Source organism: Rutilus rutilus, assembly GCF_951802725.1.
Source record: "Rutilus rutilus genome assembly, chromosome: 14".
Lineage (NCBI taxonomy): Eukaryota > Metazoa > Chordata > Actinopteri > Cypriniformes > Leuciscidae > Rutilus > Rutilus rutilus.
Window position 1 is genome coordinate 5,379,233 of NC_140219.1, and position 23,867 is coordinate 5,403,099.

Here is a 23,867-nt window from a genome sequence, read left to right on the forward strand (position 1 = left end):
ATCACGTTGACTCTCTGATTCACAGGTGAAGATCTGGTTTCAAAACAGACGAGCCAAAGAAAGGAAAATGAACAAGAAGCGACTGCAGCAGGCTCAGCAGAGCTCTACGTCCACACCTCCCAGCATGCCCAGTCACGCCAGCGCCACCATGGTCTCCAGCACCAACAACGCTTTGCTGACAGACAATATATCGACCACCATTAAAGAGGAATACTGAGAACCTTTCAGACAGAAGGACAAACAGTACATGTTTACACAGTTTCAGCGACACTGAATGGAACGTTCATATTGCACTACACAAATGACACGCAAACATGTTTTATTGTGATAATGCACACAGTATTTCAATTTTTGTAAAAAATTTTGATCTCAGAGTATGTCGGACGACTGAAGACACGTCATAATGCTTTCTAAATTGTTTTGCGTACTGCTTTTGATGACCTCACTAACGACGACGATGATGATTTGATGACTATATTTGCAGCGCGTGCATCACTACTGCTTTGCTTTGCTATGTAAAATATTTTACACCTACTGGAAAACTGACATTTTTTTAAAAAACAAAGAGTCAACTCTGTGTAATTATTCTGTTTAAAAAGTGTAAAAATTTGAATTAAAAGATATTTGAGGAGAATGTAAAACTGCTCGTTTGGAGATTCTGTGAAGGATGTGAATCTCACAAAAAACAATTTTTTAGGACCATTAAGAATTTTGGTTTTTACATTGTTTTAAATGACAAGTAAGCAAATTTTCCTCCAAAGTCTAATTACTGTAATTTACAGTATTACTTAAGAGTTTTTTTAGTTCATTGAATAAAAAAAATGATGCTAATACAATGAATGAGATTGGTTTAATCAACAGAAACTCAAAATATTGTGTTATGTGAACCACAAACTTATCTAGTTTGAAGTTTTTACAGTGTAATTGCCATTATTCTCAATGATGATTCTCATTACCGTTTTATAATACAATCTTTTTTAATGATTTTATAGGTCAGAATAAATCAGTTAAATACTACAATGGTGTGTAAATGTCACAATTTAAATAAAATATTTGTCTGCATTTTTATTTATTTTTTTCAAAAGAGAAATTGGGGCAGAAAATTGGACAAAAAAATCTTAATGTTCCTAAAAAAAAGATTATTTATTTATTTATTTTTAAAGTAAAGTATAATTTCGTACTTCTTTTTGAATATGACCTCGACTTGTTCCGGACCGTTTTTTATCAGATTTAACTAAATCATACAATGACATTTAAACTCTAAATCAAACTGTACTTTGAGAGGGCGGAAACCGTGCGAGTGTTTACCGATCACAATGAACTGTGTGGATCATAAGTTGCGATAACACAAGGAAACAAACACAGCTTATTGATAAAAACAGAAGCAGAAACGGTGACCACGTACTCAACACGCTCAATCATTGACAGACAAGCCAGAGGTCGAGCAGAAGCTGCGATCCGTACGGATGGCATGGGTGTGTGGCCTGTTCAAAGTCAGATGATTCATGCCAATTAAAAAGCCAATAAAGACCTGATGCCAGTAACGTTCATCTCATGTCCTTCAAGATCACGCGTTTGAACTGTTAATGTTTGATTGGTTTCACAATGTCACCATTGACCCTCATCTGAAGGAACACACAAGATGTGTCAAAAGTACTGACACTATATATTTAAGTTGAAGTACCGTGTCAAAAGTCACCAGTGTTCACACTTCAATCAAGTCTGTCCATCTCCAGCAATGGTTATAAAAAACTGCTTTATAATTCAATAATGTCCAATTATATTTTACACTGAGATTAATTGTAAGTGTGATTTTAACTTGTAAACATAATCAAGTAATAAGTTAGTCTTCAGTTTTAAGAGTATTTCCGTAAGATATTGTAATACAAATAAAATTATGCTTCTGTGGAACACAAGATATTTTTATGAAGTTTTTGTTTATACAATGAAAGTCAATGGGGTCCAAAAAAAAAAAAAGAAAGCTTTTCAAATGTTCTTCACCAAAAAAGAAAGTCATTGAGGTTTGGGATGAAAAAAATGCTTTAGGTCAAAAACTGTTGTGATGCAAAGATGAATTCAACAATGTCATATTATATGTAAATGAATTTCATTGGTTGTTAAAGCGAAAGTAAAATTTGGGGGAGCTCAAAAAAGGAAATTATAAGGAACAATAAAAGTGTGATTTTTCCTTGAACATAATCAGTTAAGGAGTTCAGTTTCAAGAGTATTCAAGTAAGATATTCACCAAAATAATATATTTTTTTCTTTCTGTTGAACACAAATATGGTATTTCAACTGTTTTTGCTCATACAATGAAAGTCAGCGGGGTCCTGAACGTTTTATTTTCTAAATTATCAGAAGAAATACAGTCATTCAGGTCTGGAATGACATGAGGGTGAGTAAATGATGACATGACTTTTATTTTTGGGTGAAATAAGTAATAGTAAACCATACAAACACATTTTTAGGTTTCAGGAACACAAGAGAAGAAAAATAGTATTCATTTTAATTATACATTTCTAGTGAAATTCTTGATGCTGAAAAGTGCAAAAAACGTATGTGAATGAATGCATGACGTGCATATGATTCAGAGAAACAAATCATTGCATCTGTACGGCTCGCTCTTTAAAAAACGGACCCTTCCTTCAGTTTCCTGGTGTTTCCTGATTTAACTGTTTTACTTTTCCTTGCTTTTATTTTGTGAGTATTTTAATTCCTTTCTGTGTAAAGCACTTTGAATTGACAGTGTATGAAATGTGCTATATAAATAAACTTGCCTTGCCTATTACTGCAGCGTCTCCAAAAAGAGATAACTATCTTGTTTCACACTTTAAATATCTTTATTTAGGAACCAAGTATTTTACACATGAAGCCAAGAAATGTACCTAATGTGTTATTTACAATTTTATCTTGATGAGTGTGAAAACACATTATACAGGAGAATTAAACTTATATCCTTTATTTCCTTCGGCATTTTCTCGAGAAAGTCTGTTTACAGCCATGCAGATAACAGCAGGATGATATTCTGCATCGTGTCCACATGCATGTTAATCATTAGCCGTGTGGAAGTTGTAAAGTGGAAACTGAAGCTGCAAGGTAATCAGCATCTCCATCCCTTTAACCCCACATCAAAACATGCTTCAGATCACTCAATCAGGGGTGCGTTTCCCAAAAGCATAGTTAGCCAACTATGTTCGCAAGTTCCGTCGTTATCAGCATAGTTCAACGACTCTGTGTTGCCAGAAACCATCGTTCTAACGAACATTCGCAAACAGCATCGCAGAGTTGTGTGGTTGGCACGACAGCTCTCGACCTGTGGTTAGAAGCAGAGTTTCTAGTTTGCATGACATGTGGAGTTAGTGAATCCTTATCTTGAGCAAAACAAGCAAGCTGACATTCAGTACAACCTGTGTCTTCGAATAGGCCTACATACAAATGTCAATTACGACTTTTAGTTTGCCATGCGATTTAAAGCACCGTTTTTGAAGAGTGCTCATGTGCGAACGTGCTCTACTATGTAAGAACGAGCCTATGATTGAATCTGGAAATAAAGCAAAATAACTGAGAAAAATGAGAAATAGTCTTCAGATGTCATGTCTGTAATTTATAGCAAAACATCTAGCGTTAATTCGAACTCAAATGGTTTCATTAAAAGAAGGTAATACTCCACCACGTGCGTGACGTCATAAACCAACGTGGTTGAACGACCACTTTGCGACAATACAGTTTCGGGAAACAGTCGTGACTAGCTAGTTGAGTTCTTCAACGATGCATCGTACTAGTCAAGCAGCGAGTTACGTCGTTGTTCGGGAAACGCACCCCTGACCGACATTACTCGTCTTGACCACTTGTGTGGATTGATAAGACACCTTATGTCTTATTAGAGAGAGTTTTACACTAACAAATATAATTATTTAAATCATTAATATGCACCCGAGCAAACTCTTTTTTTCTATATTTCTTTATTGAGACATTTCATATAGCCTACATATATGAAATGTCTCAAAATTGATTTACACACTGTGTTGCATGCACACAACAGAAATGTAATTGACCACAGCGTTCACCGTTTGCACTGAGAAGGGATGAGATGTTTCCACTCACATGCAGGAAATCACATGATATGATCAGGAAACCACATTTAAGAAATCCACATCAGAAATCAACAGTTAAAACCAACCTCACATTTATAAACCAATCTCAAGCTGAAGGAACTGACCGAAACACGACTCTTACATACAGTTACGACAAATATGTTCCTAATCCGCATGAATAAAACGAAAGTAGATGTAATTAGGGTCATTCTAAGGGCCGCTCACACTGACAGCATAAATATCAAGTCAAGTAAAAAAAAAATTATATTGTGAATTTTTTTTTATTTTACTATTTATATTGTCTTTTCTCAATACACATGGTTTCAAACCAGCTTTACAGAAAACCGTACTGTTAAAATTTGTAATATCATAATAATATGTAATAACATAACATAATAGTAACATGTCTTTTAATAATAGTTACATTTTGTGATGATATACAAGCAATCAATCAGTTGAGATTTGCTTTACAGTATGTCTCACTTTACGTGAGTGTACTGTATGTATGCAAATAAAGTTGGATATACTATATATCCAAGTATACATAAAGATCTGGCCAATAATATAAATGGATTAAAATTAATGTAATTTTAATTAACATTAATTTTCAATGAAAGCTGAGTATTTACATTTCTGCCTCTGGCAGATGCTTTTATCCAAAGCAACTTGCTGTGCATTCAAGCAATAATGTTTTTATCTTGGAATTGAATCCTTGACCAGTTTACTTGGTAGAAACTAACCAAGTCTACTATAAGCAATTTAACCCAGTCAGTGTGAGCGAACCTTTAGACTTCTTTGCTCTTTGTACTTAAGGAAATTTAAGAAATTATTACAGCTATATTTTTCTGTAAACATTTTGAAATAACATGTACCATATAAATAAACCTCATTTGCAGATGTTTGACATGCTTTAAAGTTAAATTCTCTTCACTAACCAGTATCTGCTAGAAATCTAGCAAAGCTCAGATTTTGAATTGCTTTGTTTTAAATATAATTAAAAATGGCTGTATTTTCATTACTTTTGAGAAATTGACCACATCAGATCCCCTTTTTGAGACTCATGATGAAAAGTCTGCTTTCATTTAATGTTTCTTCTTGTTAGAGCTGCCGACAGCACAATTCATGAAGCGCTAAAAACAGAAGTGCTAGTTTGATGGAAAACAATACATATATGGTTTCCTCTTTTTCTCCTCAGCTTGGTTAACTGGATGTGTCACAGTTTAACTTAGACACGAATGTTAAAACTCACACTCTATTCCAGCTAACAGGAACTTCAGCAGACATTCTGGCAAGGCTCTCTTAAAGTTATGAACAAACATTCATCCAGTGACATTAATAGAATATTCGTTTAAAGTTATATGATCTTTAAATGTTAGCATAAAAACCTAATTTACACATCACCCATGGAACATTTTTTTCTATGGAACATTTTCTAATGTTTTTCAGAATGTTTAGAGAACATAAAAATTTACATTCTAATAATGTTTCCAATAATGAAATGGAACATTCCCTTAACGTTTGCATAACCAATAAATGGCATAAGAAAAAAAAAAAAACGATGTTCAGAGTACATTCAGAAATAACTTTTTCATAACCTAATAGGAACATTCGCAAAACATTTTAAGGTCATGTTTTTGTTAGCTGGGATAGTCCATAACACGACACACAATATAAACACACAATACCATCAACAACATGTAAAAAAAACACAAAAAAAATTACAAAAACTTTTCTCCGATACTCCACGAAAATGTTTTTTATAAACTGTAAAACTCCCAAAGTGACCATAAGGACTTCATTCACACAAGTTTGGTTGTGAAACTATCTTCTCTGTACCTGAGAGTACAAACACTCCTCCTTAGGCTCCTGGTGAGCGTTTGAGCGGTTCGGAGTGAACCTCACCTCTCCGTACTGAACCTCTTCCTCTTTTCTCTCCTTCCTCTTCGTCTGCGGCTCGACCGCAGCGTATTCCACATCAGCAGGCGCCAGAGATGCTGCAGACAGAAGAGGAAAAATGATGACAGGACAAGACTGTTAGTTACTGTTAGTCTCCTTCGAACAATAGCAACATTACAAATGCTTTTTCAGTAGTGAAACTGTTTTACTGTTTTAAAGTAGCAAACAAAACGCAAGATCCATCCAAAATAAATGGAGCAAGTTCAACGACTCGCTACTGAATAATTCGCTTTTTGTGTGAGACACGTCCACTTTAATGGAAGTCTAAACTTTTGTTTCTAATGCTGGTGTTTCAACAGAGATCGTACACTTATTTTACAACCCACGACCAAAACCATTTCCATTCCGGTTTACAAATTACAGTCTTTGAAAACAACAAACTTATTCTACTTAATATAATAATGCAATTTCACTTAAAATTTAATTATAAAATGTAACAATTAATGCAATAAAAAGTGTTGTATGGTCGAGCTAGACTGATGTAGTCAACACAGCAGTCGAAGTCTTTCCATCATCATGAGGGAAAAGTCGTCAATTGTCTATTTTTAAAAACATGCATTAAGATGTTTGCATTGAACATGAGATGTGAAAACAACACAATTGAATAGTCTGACTGATTTAGAGCAAAATCATCGACGAACGTACAGCTGAAATATTTGTTTCACTTATTGAACACCATTATCAGTGTTTGAAAAAATGATCTTCTCAATGAATCCATTAAACGGCTTTCAAACTGTAAAATACATGATTTCAAAAGACAGATGCAATTACTTTTTACATCATCTTTTCGTTTAGTCTAAAAGGGTGATGTCATTGAAAGCAATCTGCAATGACAAATCAGTTAGAAGGCTTTACAGTGACTGCATATGACCTTAAAGGGATAGTTCAGCCAAAAAATGGAAATTTTGTCATTACTTAATCAACCTCAATATATTGCAAAACTGTATGAGTTTCTTTCATCTGTTGAACACAAAAGATGATATTTTAAAGAATGTCGGTAACCAAACAGTTGACGGTATTGACTTCCAAAGTAGGAACAAAGATACCATGGAAGTCAATGGCTACCATCAACAGATATTCTTCAAAATATCTTCTTTTGTGTTCAATGAAATGTAATGACAACATTTTCATTTTGGGTGAAATATCCCTTTTGGTTGTAGACAGTCGCTGTAGCATCACTAATAAAAAAACACAAGCTGAAAGATTCTTGTGTTGTATTTGTTTGTAGATGATGTAGTTTCAGTGTGTTTTTTCATTCATACCTTGTTTCTTCTTTTCACTCTTTTTGTTGTGATTCTCATGAGAGATCTGAGCATAAACGAGCTCCGTATCTCCAGCAGGGGCTGATGAGGAAAACTGACATTAGACACATATAGACTCCAATCTGTTATTTCAATCATTAACGAATTATTAGCTTCAAAACTAGCCTCTATAACAGATAATCCTCAGATCATGCGTCATCATGCGACATCACATCAACAGAAAAGAGAATCTTCTCCACCCGTATATATATTGGACCTTATTAATACAACGTCCGTAAATATATAAGTAAATTCAGAGTAATTTACATGTAAAAAGTACCGTCCTATAAACTCTCCTCTGGATTCACAAATGCTTCATAAAACTCAGACTTTATAGTTAAACACATGTTAATGAATTCGTAAACGGCATGCATTCACAATGAGCAATTTATTTTCACATTTAACTTATTTGTAATTATATATTTGTATATTATATATATCAAACTTGTATGTGTTGGAAGATGGCGTAATTTTTTTTCATACCACCTTACATTGTGAAAATATTAACACTTTCATAAATACAAGTATTTATGTCAGAAAAGCTTTATGAATGATTTACAAAAATAATTGTGCTTCATAATAAATCCAATGACTTTTATCATGATCATACGTGAGTACAATTAATGGTCAAAAAGTTAAAGTAAAACATTTTCTTTCTATATATTCATGAGGCCTTTCTGCCATTTTGAACCAATTTGCTTATTGTTTCTCATGACTCACCTGACAAGGTTTGTCAAATCTCCACCAAAACTGTCTCGGATCATCTTCACCACAACTGTAATCTTTCTACTTCTGGCCTTTGGACCAATTGTCTTTCCAAATCTATGCAGCATAATAACATGTATGCCACAAATATCCTCAGCCTTTTGAGGAATATTAATCAATGCATTTGGCTCTGTAATTGCTGCTTGCATGCTACAGCATTTTAAAGGGGTGGTTGATTATGATTTCACTTTTTAAAATTTTAGTTTAGTGTGTAATGTTGCTGTTTGAGCATAAACAACATCTGCAAAGTTACAATGCTCAAAGTTCAAAGCAAAGGGAGATATTTGCTTTTAAAGAAATTGTTTTTTAAGGACTACAACAAACGGCTGGTAGAGACTACACGACATTCCTCCCGGGTTAGTGACATCACCAACCCTAAAATTTACATAAACCCCGCCCCCGGGAACGCAATTTATAGATTATGATGATAGAATATGCTAATCAATAACTAGAAGATAACTACACATAAGCTACATAAATTCATCAACTAACCATCCAGAAATGTCCTATTGCTTCTACATGTGCTCACTTTTTCTTGATTCTCTCCATCATTGTCTGACTCCAGTTTGAACATAAAAGCCTAAAAGTTTTTGCAATGTTCAGTGCAGGTCTGTGTGAGGTAAAAGGACACGAGCTCTTGAAGCTCTGCCCTCTGTGCCGGGAGCAGCAGCTCATTTGCATTTAAAGGGACAGACACAAAAAACGGTGCGTTTTTGCTCACCCTGACAACTTTAACATGCTATATAAAAATATCTGTGGGGTATTTTGAGCTAAAACTTCACATACACACTCTGGGGACATCACAGACTTATTTTACATCTTGTGAAAAGGGCATTATACCACCCCTTTTAACATCTACAGTTACTACAGTAAACTGACTACAGATTCAAAATGAACTGACCTGGAGTTGACTTGAGCTGTTTCCTCTTGTAAAAGTGACATGCAGCGATGAACAGCAGAATCAGCACCAGCGCAACACAGCCCATAATAATCATATAAAGGCTTATTTCTTTGGAAGGAAGAAACACACGGTCATTTCAATCAAACTCCAAACCCGCTTCTAAAAGTTCATTCAAATTAACAGCAACAGCAACAAGAACTTTAACAACTAAAAGCAAAGTAAATTAGTTCAAACATAATTTTAGCTTCAGAACAGCCAGTGTCCCCCTCTCACTGCCATCATTATTATTATTAGGTTTATTTGTAATTTGCGGTGCAGTTCAACACTCACACATCAATGGAGAAAATGTTCCAGAGCTTTGAGTGAGGGTGAGATTCATACCGGATGGGAAACTCCGACCATTTCCTGATGTCTGTAAGCTATTGTTCAGTGTAGAGGTCAAACGAGAGGTCACAGCTTCAGTAGTTGTTCCTGTAATAAAACACCACTGCAGAATCACCTGCATTCTCTATCAACCAATTAACTTAAAACACGTCAACACAAATTATTGCTAATCATTTTGAAGAAACATTGCTCAGTTAAGGGAATCAATTCGTCTGAATCTCAGAAAACCTTTCAAGGACACACACAGGTCACCCTTCACTTCACAATCAAAAACTGTAAATAGTAAGTCATATTTTGCATAGTGTTTCACTGCCTGTTTTTAGGGGCATTTAACCAATTTCATTGTGACATTTACACCACAAAACTCACCTCTAATGAGGAAAATGTAAAAAAAAGAGAAAAATGAATAATAATACATAAGTCTTATATAGCGCTTTTCAAGAAACTCAAAGACGCTTTACAAATGAAACAAACAAACAAAAATGAGAGTGCTATTATAGATTGTAGGCGAGCTGAAATTCTCATTAATATAACATTTATAAAAATACATACTGAAATTGAAACATGTACAATGGTAGTATTTATACATTTTTAAATTATGCTAAATAAAGCCATCCTTTTACACTTATGTAAAAATATGCAATTGCAGTAATACTAATCAAATCCAAATTATCATTGTAATAATTGTGTTTACAATTTATTTATTTTTTATTCTGGAACATTACAATGAAGAAAATTTAGGAAGTGTATTACTTCTTGTCACAATGCAAAAAATAAAATAAATAAATAAATAAAATAAAATAAAATAAAGAGAAGTCCTCATACAAAATAAATTCTTCATACAAAATATAATTTCTTTTGATTTTGGGGTGAAATGTAATGACAGGTTATGTGAGATTCACTCATCTGAATCACTCTTGTTGCTGTTGCTGTAGTTTAGTAAATACATGGAGATTCATGTATGAAAAGCTCACCAGGACATTGATCTACACTAATGTTCTTCTGTCCGTCACTGACGTGGTTCTTCACACTACAGATGATGTCTCCATGAGTTGTGTCATTCAGCTCAATGCTGGTGTCTCCATCCATCAGTGGATCTCCATTCAGAGTCCAGCTGTAGATGAGCTGATCCCCGTCAGAAGAGCAGGACACTGACTTCACCCCACTGGAGGAGCAGATGATTGACACATTCACTGAGCCAATAGGAGCTGGAGGGCGGGACACATGACAGTCACATGACAGTACAGTCACAACTCTATTTCAAGACATTTTTAACCACATTTATTGCTGCGATGATAGCTGGACATCACTGAATTAAACATGCAGCATAGGTTATTCATGTGACAACAATGTAGCAAATTACTGTTTGAAATGCTTTCACAAACTACTTTGAAACAGTCTGCAATATACAATAAGCAACTAGTTTTCAATTCTGAAAATAGCCTAGGAAAGTTCAGATGCTTTTGACTAATTATTATTATTATTATTATTAATAATAACAACCTTCACAGAGATTCCACTGATTCGTTTGCATGAGAGTGAGATCATTGGAGATCATGAGATTGTAATGAGTCTGATGAGAGTTACTGTACCTTCAACTTTCACTTGAAGATCTGCATATGTTACTGAGCCGTCTGAGCCATCGAGTTGTAAAGTGTAATTCCCTGAATCTGCTCTGATCACACGGTTTATTATCAGAGTCCCATTAATGACTGTCACTTCAGGTCTGTTATTATAAAGATCACATTCGTTCTCAGTTTTACTGTCATTCTTTACTCTACAAACTGGATCAACTGTGGTGTTGAATATTCTCTTCATTATCCTCAGTTTATAATTTCTAGCATCCACCATCTGCAGATTGAGTTTGTGTCCCAGAGCAGCGTAACAGGGATCTGACTGATCAAACCTGCAGTTAAACTCCATACCTGAACAACACACACACACACACACACACACACACACACACACACACACACACACACACACACACACACACACACACACACACACACACACACACACACACACACACACACACACACACACACACACACACACACACACACGCACACACACACACACACAGAGAGAGAGAGAGAGAGAGAGATAGATAGAGATCAACATACATACAGAGAGTGCTACTGCTGATGTAAATATATATTTCTCTCATCATAAACTAAAATCAGACACAAATTACACAAACATTCACAGAATTAAAGAAGATGAAATGAATCAGACTCTTGATCTGATCTCGCTGAAACATCTGAGCTCAGTTCATCTGAAGTGAAGCTCATCTTCATCATAAACACAAATGCTCAAATAGATAGATGCTTTATATAGATTTAGCTTTAAAAAAAAAAGTTAAATCCAGTTAAACTGTAAAATTTCTTTCTTTTTAAATAAATGTCTTGATCTTTGTGACATCAGATTTAATGAAGAGACATGATTTGATGAATCCCCATATGATAATTTTATATAAATGAATGATTACGTTAACAAAATATGAACACACTTCCTCTCACATTTTGTTAATACTCCACAAATACACACTATAAGATCAGTAACACTAAGACTATAGATCACTGCAGACTGTTTTGGAAACACTGTTAATGTAATATATTACAGTGTTTTTATTTCAGAGATTCATGAGATTGAACAGCATTGTAAAGTTGACTCACATGCAGCAGTTTGCAGCAGCATCAGTCCAAAGATGAGCATCATTTCTCTAAAGTCCAGTTTCCAGAAGAGCCCAACGGCAGCAGAAGAGTGTGGATGAAGCTTCAGACGGGGACATGAGTGTCTGGACTTCAGTCTGTCTGTGTTCTGGCTCTCATGAAGCTCCTCACAGAGAGACTCACTCTGGACTGACACATGAGGAAATATCTGACCGCTTCACGAGAAAAGAGGAAGTTTCCTCATATGGGGGAAGGCAGATGATGGGTGCACTGACATAGACCAACTCTAACTAAAGACAGTGAAACTAGAAAGGTGTAAAAAGATGTAACATTTTCAGGCACACTTCCAAAAATAAGTGTAAAAGTGCTAATCATACATTTAAAACAGCAAGTGGGAAGGTGGTGTATAAGAAAAAAAAAAAAAAATGCTTATGATTATCATGATTGTTCTTTTATGATTAATCCTAAACATATTATTCTTGTATTAATCCATTTATGAATGAAATTTTGGTCTATTATATCTTTTGATACCATATACTCATAGTTCCTATACTTATCTTCACATATTCTATTCAAACATACATTTGGTTCCCTGTGTCACGGCTAAAAGTTGAGACATGTCCCTGCAAAGTCTGGTATCCGGTGTAATAGCAAAGGTGTCACTTATAGAATTAAGGCACAGAGAGTATTAGCATAAAGTTCAGAAATGAAGGCTTATTTGGCTCGTTTTGCTTCTATAGTGTTAAAACTGCAATGTTTAGCTACGCAGAATGTGATACCAAGAAACCAGAGCGGATATATTTTTGACATGATTAACATATTCTTTCCTGATCTGAACATAGGAATATTGGCAAGCTCATACATTGCTCTTGCATCTCTCACTGAGGGCTCTTCTTCTCTTCCTTTAGGGGAGAGTGGGGTGAGTTGTGCCAGTTTTTACTCAAAGTGACTTTAAAGTGAGGCCATGGCAGTAATGCCTTCAACTTAAGGATGTACATATATTTCAGGATGTGGTGCATCCCTGAGAACAATAACTTTGGATCTGATATAAATTGTTTCAGAAATATAGCTCTTGGAAAAAAAGTGGTCTCATGGCACAACTTGCCCCTGGTGCGGGGGAAGTTGTGCCTTTGGGGGAATACATTGGGGGTAAATTGTGCCAGTGATTTCTGAAGTAAAACAGAACATTTTAATGTTATGAACCATACTGCTATATGAAAGCAAGATAAATTCAATACAAAATTACTAATTTAAGGTTTATTTAGATATTGTCACCCTGGAATACCATAGCATGCGTTTTTCCTACTATTGCATAGGGATTTTGTATTGAACATAACTCTGGATCACAGTGTCATAGAGACAAGGGGGCGGGCTCATTTTACTCAGACGACCAATACAGTGAGGAAAATAAGTATTTGAACACCCTGCTATTTTGCAAGTTCTCCCACTTAGAAATCATGGAGGGGTCTGAAATTGTCATCGTAGGTGCATGTCCACTGTGAGAGACATAATCTAAAAAAAAAAAAATCCAGAAATCACAATGTATGATTTTTTAACTATTTATTTGTATGATACAGCTGCAAATAAGTATTTGAACACCTGAGAAAATCAATGTTAATATTTGGTACAGTAGCCTTTGTTTGCAATTACAGAGGTCAAACGTTTCCTGTAGTTTTTCACCAGGTTTGCACACACTGCAGGAGGGATTTTGGCCCACTCCTCCACACAGATCTTCTCTAGATCAGTCAGGTTTCTGGGCTGTCGCTGAGAAACACGGAGTTTGAGCTCCCTCCAAAGATTCTCTATTGGGTTTAGGTCTGGAGACTGGCTAGGCCACGCCAGAACCTTGATATGCTTCTTACAGAGCCACTCCTTGGTTATCCTGGCTGTGTGCTTCGGGTCATTGTCATGTTGGAAGACCCAGCCTCGACCCATCTTCAATGCTCTAACTGAGGGAAGGAGGTTGTTCCCCAAAATCTCGCAATACATGGCCCCGGTCATCCTCTCCTTAATACAGTGCAGTCGCCCTGTCCCATGTGCAGAAAAACACCCCCAAAGCATGATGCTACCACCCCCATGCTTCACAGTAGGGATGGTGTTCTTGGGATGGTACTCATCATTCTTCTTCCTCCAAACACGTTTAGTGGAATTATGACCAAAAAGTTCTATTTTGGTCTCATCTGACCACATGACTTTCTCCCATGACTCCTCTGGATCATCCAAATGGTCATTGGCAAACTTAAGACAGGCCTTGACATGTGCTGGTTTAAGCAGGGGAACCTTCCGTGCCATGCATGATTTCAAACCATGACGTCTTAGTGTATTACCAACAGTAACCTTGGAAACGGTGGTCCCAGCTCTTTTCAGGTCATTGACCAGCTCCTCCCGTGTAGTTCTGGGCTGATTTCTCACCTTTCTTAGGATCATTGAGACCCCACGAGGTGAGATCTTGCATGGAGCCCCAGTCCGAGGGAGATTGACAGTCATGTTTAGCTTCTTCCATTTTCTAATGATTGCTCCAACAGTGGACCTTTTTTCACCAAGCTGCTTGGCAATTTCCCCGTAGCCCTTTCCAGCCTTGTGGAGGTGTACAATTTTGTCTCTAGTGTCTTTGGACAGCTCTTTGGTCTTGGCCATGTTAGTAGTTGGATTCTTACTGATTGTATGGGTTGGACAGGTGTCTTTATGCAGCTAACGACCTCAAACAGGTGCATCTAATTTAGGATAATAAATGGAGTGGAGGTGGACATTTTAAAGGCAGACTAACAGGTCTTTGAGGGTCAGAATTCTAGCTGATAGACAGGTGTTCAAATACTTATTTGCAGCTGTATCATACAAATAAATAGTTAAAAAATCATATATTGTGATTTCTGGATTTTTTTTTTTAGATTATGTCTCTCACAGTGGACATGCACCTACGATGACAATTTCAGACCCCTCCATGATTTCCAAGTGGGAGAACTTGCAAAATAGCAGGGTGTTCAAATACTTATTTTCCTCACTGTAGGTCTCTCAGGATCATTGTGAAGCTATGAAGCTACGCCCTAGCAACCATTTAGAGCACCATAGCAACACAATATATTATATTTGTGAATCATTTCAGGCAAAAAGGCTTTGGCAATAGATGCCTATTGACATAGCGCTGTCTGTCAATTATGTAACATATAAGAATAAAGTGACTAGGTTAATTTCTAAACATCCTATTGTGACATAGGCCACTTAAAAATGGAATAAAACTTCTCTTTAATAACATAGTGCAAACTCAAAACAGAAATCAGTGTTAGCTAAATTAAACAAATAACAGGCAGGCCCAAGTCAAACAATGATGAGGCATGCCCATCTCCTCACTTGTCAAGATTATCTCCTCTGAGAATGTTGGTCTAGGTGGTCTGGATCTGGCACAACTTAACCCAGGCCCTTTGGCACAAATCACCCCGGACCCACAAGTTTGAAAAACTAGCATGATCCAGCAGTTAAGAGCTAACATTATGCTAACTGTATAGACTCATTGTGTAGCCTACTAAAGCACTAAAACATGTGTGAAATGTTTTCAAACTTGTCTATAATTGGTCAGACACTACAATCAAAAAACCTTAATCATAGAAATTTTACTTTGAAAGGGAAAAAACAGCTTTTTGCACTAAAATATGCTTAACTCTCATGCCATGTGTCTCTCTTCTTTGGAGGACGAGTAAAAGTGATTGCTTTTCAAAATGATGTGGTCACATGACCAATTTCTTCTATGGTTTTCCAGAAACAAGGGTGGAACTACTTCCCCCCCTGACACAAATCACCCCACTCTCCCCCTACTCGTATTTTTGTCGATGTTGTCTTTGACGGCACACTCAGCGACCCGTTGAGAAACACTGGGCTCTAAATAACCCCTGTGGAATAACCCACAGACAAATATAATACACAGTAGATCATATGGCATCTTGATATAGGCCTACACTTTTCTTAGTGTCAGCGGTCTTGATACAACATGACAGATCCGCTCTGATACTGTGATCATTGTTAACCAGTACGATTCCTCAAACCAGCAGATTCATCAGTACAGAAGAAGCACAACTGACTCAAACTACTCCACACATCACATGCAGTTTCATGTTTCACACACAGATGGTGGATGATAGCCTATAGCTCTTTAGTGCAATTTTAAACAAATAAACTTTATTAAAATTAACACTGAAGTAAAAGTCTATTTATGTTTAACAAATAAGTGTCAAAGACAGACACTTTCCTGGTTATTAGCGACATCTGCAGGAGAACACTAGAGTTACAGCTGGACTCATTTACTAAAATACATTGTTTTATATTTGATATATATTTAAAGGCAGGGTAGGCAGGTTTTTTTTCTAAAAAACTTTCCCCCAAATTTGTTTAAACTGTCTTTATATACCAATACATAATTAAAATGTAAGTACTCTGAAAAAGAGAGTATAAAAATCGAGTGTCTGTAGTCCTCTCAGGGCTGCAATGAACACAGCAAAACCCCAGACACCACAAAACCAAGACATGATCAAGAGCAACAGTTTTAAATTCAAGTTAATTTTTTTTAGCACTTTTCACAATACATGTTTCAAAGCAGCTTTACAGAAAATGCTTGTTTTAATGTTACAATTCAGGAAATATTCTGTTATCAGCCAGAGATGAGTGTGCACAGTAATATGGCAGTAATATACAGCTGTAATATAGTACATAGTGTATATGTTATTACAACTTGTGCTTAACGATTACAATATAATGATAATATTAAAATATTATAGGATAATATCTGAAAGTTTGGCATGTCGATCCAAAGTTGGCATCATCTGAAATCTTCGCAATTGTTGGCGTCGCCTGAAAACATCGTAGAAACAGGAAAGCAAAAGGAGGAGTTTCTCATAGATGTGCTGAGATCTGCTGCTGGTCTCATGAATCTTCTGCTGTGTGTTCATGTTCTTCTCTAAATCTTCTCATTCTCAGTTTTTGATCGTCCTGTTTTCTTTCTAAAAGCATCACATTATCATCATCTCTTAATATTTGCATGTTCAATCCACAATGATGATCATAAATGTCTCTCACCTGACGTGTGTCTCATGTAGATGTGAAACCCTCCTAACAGACCAAACAGAACCATCATCTGAAAACTCCAGACCAGCACAAACACCACAGACACTGAACACACTGAAAACAACAATTAGAAAGAAAATCAATCCATCATGTTTCCTGTAGCGTGCTCTTTTAAACTCGTAACATGTTCTGATGTCTGTGTGCTACTGGTCAGTGTAGAGGTCAAACGAGAGGTCACAGCTTCAGTAGTTGTTCCTGTAATAAAACATCACTGTAATCACAGAAACTGAAAACACTTCAACACAAATGACTGCTGAGATCGGGTTGAAATAAACTCATTTTCAGCCAGAAACGTTGTGAGAATGAACTGTGTCCATTGAAGAGAACTCACTGTTTTGCATCACTGGTGTTGCTGTGTCTGACTAAAATGTGACTGACATGTTCTTGACAGGTTTTGTGAGATTCACTCTTGTTGCTGTAATAATAAATAATAATAATTTTTTATTTAATAATAATTCGTTACATTTTATATAGCGCTTTTCAGGGTCCTCAAAGCGCTTCACATATGGAAGGGTTGAATCTCCTCAACCACCACCAATGTGCAGCATCCACTTGGATGATGCGACGGCAGCCATGTTGCGCCAGAACGCCCACCACACACCAGCTTACTGGTGGAGAGGAGACAGTGATGAAGCCAATCAGTATATATGGGGATGATTAGGAGGCCGTGATGGACAGAGGCCAATGGGCAAATTTGGCCAGGATGCAGTTTAGTAAATACATGGAGATTCATGTATGAAAAGCTCACCAGGACATTGATCTACACTAATGTTCCTCTGTCCGTCACTGACGTGGTTCTTCACACTACAGCTGATGTCTCCATGAGTTGTGTCATTCAGCTCAATGCTGGTGTCTCCATCCATCAGTGGATCTCCATTCAGAGTCCAGCTGTAGATGAGCTGATCCCCGTCAGAAGAGCAGGACACTGACTTCACCCCACTGGAGGAGCAGATGATTGACACATTCACTGAGCCAATAGGAGCTGGAGGGCGGGACACATGACAGTCACATGACAGTACAGTCACAACTCTATTTCAAGACATTTTTAACCACATTTATTGCTGCGATGATAGCTGGACATCACTGAATTAAACATGCAGCATAGGTTATTCATGTGACAACAATGTAGCAAATTACTGTTTGAAATGCTTTCACAAACTACTTTGAAACAGTCGGCAATATACAGTGAGCAACTAGTTTTCAATTCTGAAAATAGTCTTAGTACATGGAAAGTTCAGATGCTTTTGACTAAATATTAATAATAATAATAATAATAATAAATATAGCTGCGAGCAGCGATTACGGGCCCAAGCCGGTGGCACCGCAACCCCGGTGCCTTTAGTTACCTAAAGGCACCGGGGTGGCGGTACCGCCGGCTTTGGCCCTCCATCGCTGCTCGCAGCTATATTTATATATATATACATACATACATACACACACATACATATATATGTATATATATATATATATATATATATATATATATATATATATTATTGTTCAAAAGTTTGGGGTCAGTAAGATTTTTAATGTTTTTAGGAGAAGTCTCTTCTGCTCACCAAGGCTGCATTTATTGATTAAAAATACAAACAAAAACAGTAATATTGTGAAATATTATTCCAATTTAAAACAGCTGTTTTCAATTTTAATTTTTTTTTACATAGTAATTCATTTCTGTGATCAAAGTTGAGTTTTCAGCATCATTACTCCAGTCTTCAGTGTCACATGATCCTTCAGAAATCATACTAATATGATGATTGATGCTCAATAAATATTCATTATTATTTTCAATGTTGAAAACAGTTGTGTACAGATTTTTTTTTTTTCAAAATGCTTTGATGAATGTAAAGTTCAAAAGAACAGCATATATTTCAAATATATATATTTTTAACATTACAAATGTCTTTACTGTAACTGTTGATCAGTTTAACTCATCCTTCATAAATAAAAGTACTGATTTATTTTATTTCTTTCCCCCAAAAATAAAATTTTAATTATTACTAACCACAAACTTTTGAGCGGTAGTGTTTAACGTTACAAAAGATTTAGATTTCAGATAAATGCTGTTCTTTTGAACTTTCTATTCATCAAAGACTGTACACAACTGTTTTCGACATTTAAAATAATAATGAATGTTTCTTGAGTATCAATCATCATATTAGAATAATTTCTGAAGGATCATGTGACAGTGACGACTGGAGTAATGATGCTGAAAACTCAGCTTTGATCACAGGAATAAATAACAGTTTAAAATATATTAAAATAGAAAGCAGCTGTTTTAAATTGGAATACTATTTTACAATATTACTGTTTTTGTTTGTATTTTTAATCAAATAAATGCAGCCTTGGTGAGCAGAAGAAACTTCTCTGTTATGTGCGCGCCACAGACTGCACGCACGTCCGCTTAGAGTTCCGCCTTTTGCCTTCCGCACGTTATTAGAAAAATATTTTTTTAGAGAATCGATTTTTTGACATTTGTGAATCGATTCAGAATCGTCCACGTCCGCATTGCGATGCATCTAAGAATCAATTTTTTCTCCCACCCCTAGATTTCATACAACAGGTTAATAAACAGTTACAATTAAGTCACTTACATTTTAGATGCAATGTTGACTGTTTTTGTTCTGTTTCAGCAGCGAAAATAGTTAAACAAAGATCACGGCAGAACCATCACGCATCACGTGTTTTCTCATAACTGAACGATTCAGCATTTTTAACGAATCGGTTGACTCAAAGATTGAATGATCAATCCATAAACATCTGTCTTAATCATGATCGACTCATTCGAACGAATCGTTTGAACGAATGAATCAATGACTCGCTTATTAAGATGGATGCCTGGCGACACCTAATGGCGGTTTAGTGTTGTTTAAAAGCATCATTCTTTCCCACATGTGTGTGATTTGTGTGTGCAACATTATCATTATTTTTCTTTCACTATTATATTAGCGATTTAAAAGCACCCACTCGTGTCACACATCGATTAACCGGTGGGAAAATATCCTCAGACACATACCTAATAAATGTATATTTAAATACAATATTGGCCTACCTGGTAAAAAGTTTTATATACTATTTTGATGTTCCTTTGGACACAAGAGGGCAGTATAGCCCTATGTTTGCTTTTTTGTTGAACCAAATAGCACTAAATAGCCTGTTTTTAACTTTTTCATTCTTCTTGAATTGCAAAAACAGAATAAAATGGGTTTAGTTGTGATATTTGTATACTTTTATATAGAAATAAATGGTATATAATTACATTTTTAGAAGATTTTTACTTTAATCCCTCGCCATAGCAAAACCGTTTGAGATATTTATTATCCATTCACAATTTAGCATATTTAATGTAGTTTCATCATGGTGAAAAAGTTTGGTACGAATAAAATAAATAGTTTAAGAGGAGTGGCTAAAAATTCAGAGGCTGATTTTGCAAAAAAAAATCACATTCAGACCAAAATATCTGACTTCCTGATGGCCAGAGCTATTGAATGTAAATTAGAAAGTTGTCCGGCTTGATGAGAACAATATAGAAACTATTTTTTCTTTACTGTAGTTAAAAGTAACCCCCCCACTTTTGTCAAAAGCATGTTGAAAGTGACACACTTCCTGCTGCCAGTTGGTGGCGCTATAACTTTGACTCACAATAGCTACATCCATCTGATTGGCCTCTTACCACGAACACACTGCTGAAGTTTCATCAAGATCAGTTAATGTATGCAGAAGTTATTCCACTTCCGTGTTTCTCTTTTCTCGCCATAAATTCGATTCCTCGCCACAGCCAAACCGTTCGAGATATCAAAAATCCGTCCGCAATTTAGCATCCTCAAAGTCTTGACTACATGCACACCGAGTTTGAAGGGGACACGGTGAATTTTCTAGGAGGAGTATTTCACATTCCACAGCAAGCGTTTTCCAAACAACCCATAATAGCCGACTTCCTGTTGGGCTGGCGTAAAACTTGACCGGGGTAAAGTTGTTCGGCCCGATGAGATCTATATGTGTACCGAGTTTCATATTAATTCATGCGAGCGTGTTTGATATATGGATCAAGTTTTAGAACCCCGTTCAAGGGGGCGCTGTTGAGCCCCCCAGCCACGCCCGGGTACCAGCTTCAGCCCGGCCCTGATGGCCGTGGGTTCTGACCTGTGTGCAAAGTTTCAAGAGTTTTTGAGCACGTTAAGGACCCCAAAAGCCCCTGAAACCTTGATTAACAATATAAAAGCAATAGTCAAATCCCCCCCTCCCCTCACACACACACAGACACAGAGAGAGGGAGAGAAAATTCTTCAGAAAATCCACATTCAAACCAAAATATCTCTCTTCCTGTTGGTCGGAGATGGTTCATGTAAATTAGAAAGTTGTCCGTCTTGATGAGAACAATACACATACCAAGTTTTGTGATTCTAGGAAAAACTAAGCCCCCATTTTTGACTAAAGGTGGCGCTACTGAGCCATTCCACCACGCCCATTTCTGAAACTTTGCACATGTCTACTGGCTAATAAATGTGATGTGTCTGTTGAGTTTCATGCAATTTCAAGTATGTTAAGAGTCTCAAAAGCATCAAAAAAGAATATTAAAGTTTGATGCGTTGCCACGGCAACAGTATCTAAGATATCAATAATCCTTTCACAGGTTTACATCTGCCGTGTGTCTACATTGTACACATAAAGTTTGAAGCAAATCGGGTAAAAATAAGACACTGATTTCAAAGCATTTTGAAAGTGATGTACTTCCTGCTGCCTGTTGGTGGCGCTATAACTTTGACTCACAATAGTCACATCTGTGCGATCGGCCTCTTACAACGAACACACTGCTGAAGTTTCATCAAGATCAGTTAATGTATGCAGAAGTTATAACACACTTCCTGTTTCATTTTTTGGCCATAAATTTGTTTCCTCGCCACGGCCAAACCGTTCGAGATATCAAAAATCCGTCCGCAATTTAGCATCCTCAATGTCTTGACTTCATGCACACCGAGTTTGGAGGCGAATCGATGAATTCCCTAGGAGGAGTACATTAAATTCCACAGCATGCGTTTCCAAACAACGCTAAATAGCCAACTTCCTGTTTGGCTGGCGTAAAACTTAGAGCACGAAAGTTGTTCGGCCCGATGAGATCTATATGTGTACCGAGTTTCATATTATTACATGCAAGCGTGTTTGATTTATGGACACGTGTTCGGATCCCGTTCCAGGGGGCGCTGTCGAGCCCCCCTGCCACGCCCGGGTACCAGCTTCAGTCCGGCCCTGATGGCCGCGGGTTCTGACGTGTGTGCAAAATTTCAAGAGTTTTCGAGCATGTTAAGAGCCCCAAAAGTGCCCGAAAGGTTGACAAAATAATAATAATAATAATAATAAATATAGCTGCGAGCAGCGATTACGGGCCCAAGCCGGTGGCACCGCAACCCCGGTGCCTTTAGTTACCTAAAGGCACCGGGGTGGCGGTACCGACGGCTTTGGCCCTCCATCGCTGCTCGCAGCTATATTTATATATATATATATATATATATATATATATTATACAAAAAATTTTTTAGGAGAAGTCTCTTCTGCTCACCAAGGCTGCATTTATTTGATTAAAAATACAAACAAAAACAGTAATATTGTGAAATATTATTCCAATTTAAAACAGCTGTTTTCTATTTTAAAATATTTTACACTGTAATTAATTTATGTGATCAAAGCTGAGTTTTCAGCATCATTACTCCCGTCTTCAGTGTCACATGATCCTTCAGAAACCATTCTAATATGATGATTGATGCTCAATAAATATTAATTATTATTTTCAATGTTGAAAACAGTTGTGTACAGATTTTTTTTCAAAATGCGTTGATGAATGTAAAGTTCAAAAGAACAGCATTTATTTCAAATATAATTTTTTTTAACATTATAAATGTCTGTACTGTAACTTTTTATCAGTTTAACTCATTCTCGATGAATAAAAGTATTGATTTATTTATTTATTTCCCCCAAAAATAAAATTAAAATTATTACTGACCCCAAACTTCTGAACGGTAGTGTTTAATGTTACAAAAGCTTTAGATTTCAGATAAATGCTGTTCTTTTGAACTTTCTATTCATCAAAGACTGTACATAACTGTTTTCAACATTTAAAATAATAATGAATGTTTCTTGAGCATCAATCATCATATTAGAATAATTTCTGAAGGATCATGTGACAGTGACGACTGGAATAATGATGCTGAAAACTCAGCTTTGATCACAGGAATAAATAACAGTTTAAAATATATTAAAATAGAAAGCAGCTGTTTTAAATTGGAATACTATTTTACAATATTACTGTTTTTGTTTGTATTTTTAATCAAATAAATGCAGCCTTGGTGAGCAGAAGAAACTTAGCTTAAAAATCTTACTGACGCCAAATTTTTGAACAGAAGTGTATTATATATTTATATAATTATATAAAAATGTAAGGGATAAGACAGATCATTTTACTTGCCTGACCTGATTAGAACAATGAAAAAAACTTAAATGAAAAAATAACTTGGGAATCACTAAAACGAGGGCGCGATTGAACAGTGGACACATAAAAACATACTCTGTCATTTTGTTCAGAACATCATTCAAACTGCAAAGTGTTAACTTATATTTTTGTACAGTAGCAATAAAACACAACATTGTGCTTTTTTAAAATACATTCAAGCAATCCGCCCCGAAA

General features: G+C 36.2%; 3 protein-coding genes across 3 annotated transcripts in view; 1 reads left to right on the top strand and 2 right to left on the bottom strand.

The window, feature by feature from the left end:
- Window positions 1-990, top strand: part of cdx1a (caudal type homeobox 1a) — a 15,864-nt gene extending 14,874 nt beyond the window's left edge. Inside the window, exon 3 of the mRNA XM_084430674.1 lies at window positions 26-990. Coding sequence (XP_084286800.1) covers window positions 26-217 — 192 coding nt within the window. The 3' untranslated portion in view covers window positions 218-990. The remainder of the gene's footprint in view (window positions 1-25) is intronic.
- Window positions 991-2,400: 1,410 nt separating this feature from the next.
- Window positions 2,401-12,618, bottom strand: LOC311304152 (uncharacterized protein; the record flags this gene model as incomplete). Its single annotated transcript, XM_084431011.1, has 8 exons — window positions 2,401-6,088; window positions 7,313-7,393; window positions 9,018-9,125; window positions 9,399-9,488; window positions 10,376-10,609; window positions 10,994-11,326; window positions 12,080-12,291; window positions 12,608-12,618. The coding sequence occupies 8 exons, from the start codon at window positions 12,616-12,618 to the stop codon at window positions 5,916-5,918; spliced, it is 1,242 nt and encodes a 413-aa protein (XP_084287137.1). The 3' UTR covers window positions 2,401-5,915.
- A 4,632-nt stretch (window positions 12,619-17,250) lies between these two features.
- Window positions 17,251-23,867, bottom strand: part of LOC311303925 (uncharacterized protein) — a 119,273-nt gene continuing 112,656 nt past the window's right edge. Inside the window, exons 5-6 of the mRNA XM_084430671.1 lie at window positions 17,937-17,951; window positions 17,251-17,383 (exon numbers count right to left, since the gene is read on the bottom strand). Of these exons, the coding sequence (XP_084286797.1) occupies window positions 17,268-17,383; window positions 17,937-17,951 (131 nt within the window). The 3' untranslated portion in view covers window positions 17,251-17,267. The remainder of the gene's footprint in view (window positions 17,384-17,936; window positions 17,952-23,867) is intronic.